Genomic DNA, 2,500 nt, shown 5'->3' on the forward strand with positions numbered 1-2,500 from the left:
TGACCAAACTGTGTGTGTGTGTGTGTGTGTGGACAATAATGTATTCAATAGGTGGATATAAATTGAATCGTCACGTCTAGACTCGGAGAAGAGTAAAAATTATACCACAAACAAAATCGGGAAAAAGTTGAAGGAAAAAAAATCCAGGACAAATATTTTTTTCCAGGACATTTGGTGAATTTCCAGGACTTTCAAGGACTTGAAAACACATCTCTAAATTTCAAGGTTTTCCAGGTTTTCCAGGACGTGTGGGAACCCTGTCTCACCATATCTGACATGAGTGCTTTAAAGCTCTGTATGGCCTCCTCCCTCTTGTGCTGTTCCCTCTCCCGTATGTGTGTGTGTGTGTGTGTGTGTGTGTGTGTGTGTGTGTGTGTGTGTGTGTGTGTTCTCCTCTCACCATATCTGACATGAGTGCTTTAAAGCTCTGTATGGCCTCCTCCCTCTTGTGCTGTTCTCTCTCCCGTGTGATCTCTCTGCTCTGCTGGCTTCGGGCCTTCTGCACCTCCCGCTCTCTCTCACGCAGACTGGCCTCCGCACGCGCCGCACGCGCCTCCGCACGAGCCTGCTCGGAAGACGGGTTCTACACACACACACACACATACACAGATATGTAAACACAGACACACACGCACACACACCAAGAGACAGATACGTAAACACACATGTATGTAAACACACATACACATGCTGGCTTCTGCACGTGCCTGCTCTAACGAGGGGTTCTATACCAGTGTTTCTCAACAGGGGTGCCGGGGCACCCTGGGGTGCCGCGGGCCCCCTTCAGGTGTGCCGCGGAAAAAAAGGATGATAAATAAAATTATGTAATATAATACATATTTGTCTAAATTGATAAGTTAATGCTAGTCAGTGGAATCTTTCATCTGCCATTTACACACAATAAAGTAAATATAGGTCGCCCCAGTCAGCTGCAACTTCAAACGTAGGTTGTGTGATGTTTCCAAATGTGTTACTTTTCTAAGTTTGTGTGGTGTCGAATGCGATGCCATGTTACGGCTTGTTGGTTTGGGGTGCCTTGAAATTTGTCAGGAATTGAAAGGGTGCCTCGCCTTAAAAAAGGTTGAGAAACACTGTTCTATACACACACACACACACACACACATACACCTACCATGGCCAGCTGCTATGTGCATGCCTTGAAGAGTTCATGCGTCTCACACACACACACACCTCACTCTCTCTCTGCCTCACACACAAACACGTCACACGCACGCACACGCGCACGCACGCACACACCTACCATGGCGAGCTGCTTCCTCTCGAGTGTGTGTTCACTACTTTGTACACACACACACACACACACACACACACCGCTACCTTGGTGAGCTGCTCGGTGTAGGCTTTGAATAGTTCCTCTCGTGCGTGTGTGTCGACGGCTTTGCAGCGCGGGTCTTCCTCCATCTTGTCCTTCAGCTTTGTCCAGCGGTGCCCCACCTCCACACCCTGCTCCTCACACAACGAGAAGAAGTCCGCACGCACCTACACACACACACACACACACACACACACACACACACACACACAGTCAGCGGTGACCCACCTCCACACCCTGCTCCTCACACAGCAAGAAGAAGTCCGCACGCACCTACACACACACACACACACACACACACACACACACACACACACACAGTCAGCGGTGCCCCACCTCCACACCCTGCTCCTCACACAGCGAGAAGAAGTCCGCAAGCACCAACACACACACACACACACACACACGCACGCCCGCACGCGCACACACACACACACAGTCAACTTACAGCTTCGCCATGTGTATAAAAGAAAGTGTTGACAAGAGAAACTGTCGAACCAATGTGAAGTATTCTCTGTGATGAATTGTATTTTGTCGATAGGTAAACTCTGATGACATACCGCAACCATGGATGTGGTTTTAGGAGTGGATGGTGGGGACAAGTCCATGCCGCTTTTCAGATGAACATAGCTTGTCCCCAACACTTTACTATAAATATAATGCAAACAGCAAACAGCATATCCGGACAATTCACCATTGTAATGTCCCCACTTCTTTCCAAGCCAAACCTACACCCTTCACAGCAACGGTCATGTATGTTAGGTGTAACAGGCAGATTTGGAACTGCACGTCGCCCTCGAAAAGCGCGTCAACCTCAGTACACAGTGCAGAGTTCAGAGCAGGCTAACAGACCATAAGTCATAACCGGGCGAACACCCCCCCCGCAGCAGCGAGATTAAGCAACAAGAGAATCGCTGGACTGTGCAGCAAGAACGGTGTGAGTGACAGAGGTGACAGCGTACGTCCGTTAAAAGCAGAATGCAAGCATTTCAACATTCCCATTGGCTGTGGCGGCTATTGCCGGACCGCATCATAGCTTATTAGCAGTGCTTAATTTGTCAAGCAGGAGGTCCTGGAGCCCAGAGGATGGGTGGCTCCGCCCTGAGGGGGGGTCTGTGATGTCTTTCCCTGAGGTTCCATACAAGGTTCCGGAGCTCTCGTCTGAGG

At 49.6% G+C, this 2,500-nt stretch overlaps 1 protein-coding gene across 1 annotated transcript in view; it reads right to left on the reverse strand.

Annotated features, from left to right (window-relative positions):
• The window catches only part of tcerg1a (transcription elongation regulator 1a (CA150)), a 39,711-nt gene that overhangs the window by 7,434 nt on the left and 29,777 nt on the right, over nt 1-2,500 (reverse strand). The window contains exons 14-15 of the mRNA XM_063188602.1: nt 1,339-1,500; nt 401-583 (exon numbers count right to left, since the gene is read on the reverse strand). Of these exons, the coding sequence (XP_063044672.1) occupies nt 401-583; nt 1,339-1,500 (345 nt within the window). The remainder of the gene's footprint in view (nt 1-400; nt 584-1,338; nt 1,501-2,500) is intronic.

Source organism: Engraulis encrasicolus, chromosome 22, assembly GCF_034702125.1.
Source record: "Engraulis encrasicolus isolate BLACKSEA-1 chromosome 22, IST_EnEncr_1.0, whole genome shotgun sequence".
Classification (NCBI taxonomy): Eukaryota; Metazoa; Chordata; class Actinopteri; order Clupeiformes; family Engraulidae; genus Engraulis; species Engraulis encrasicolus.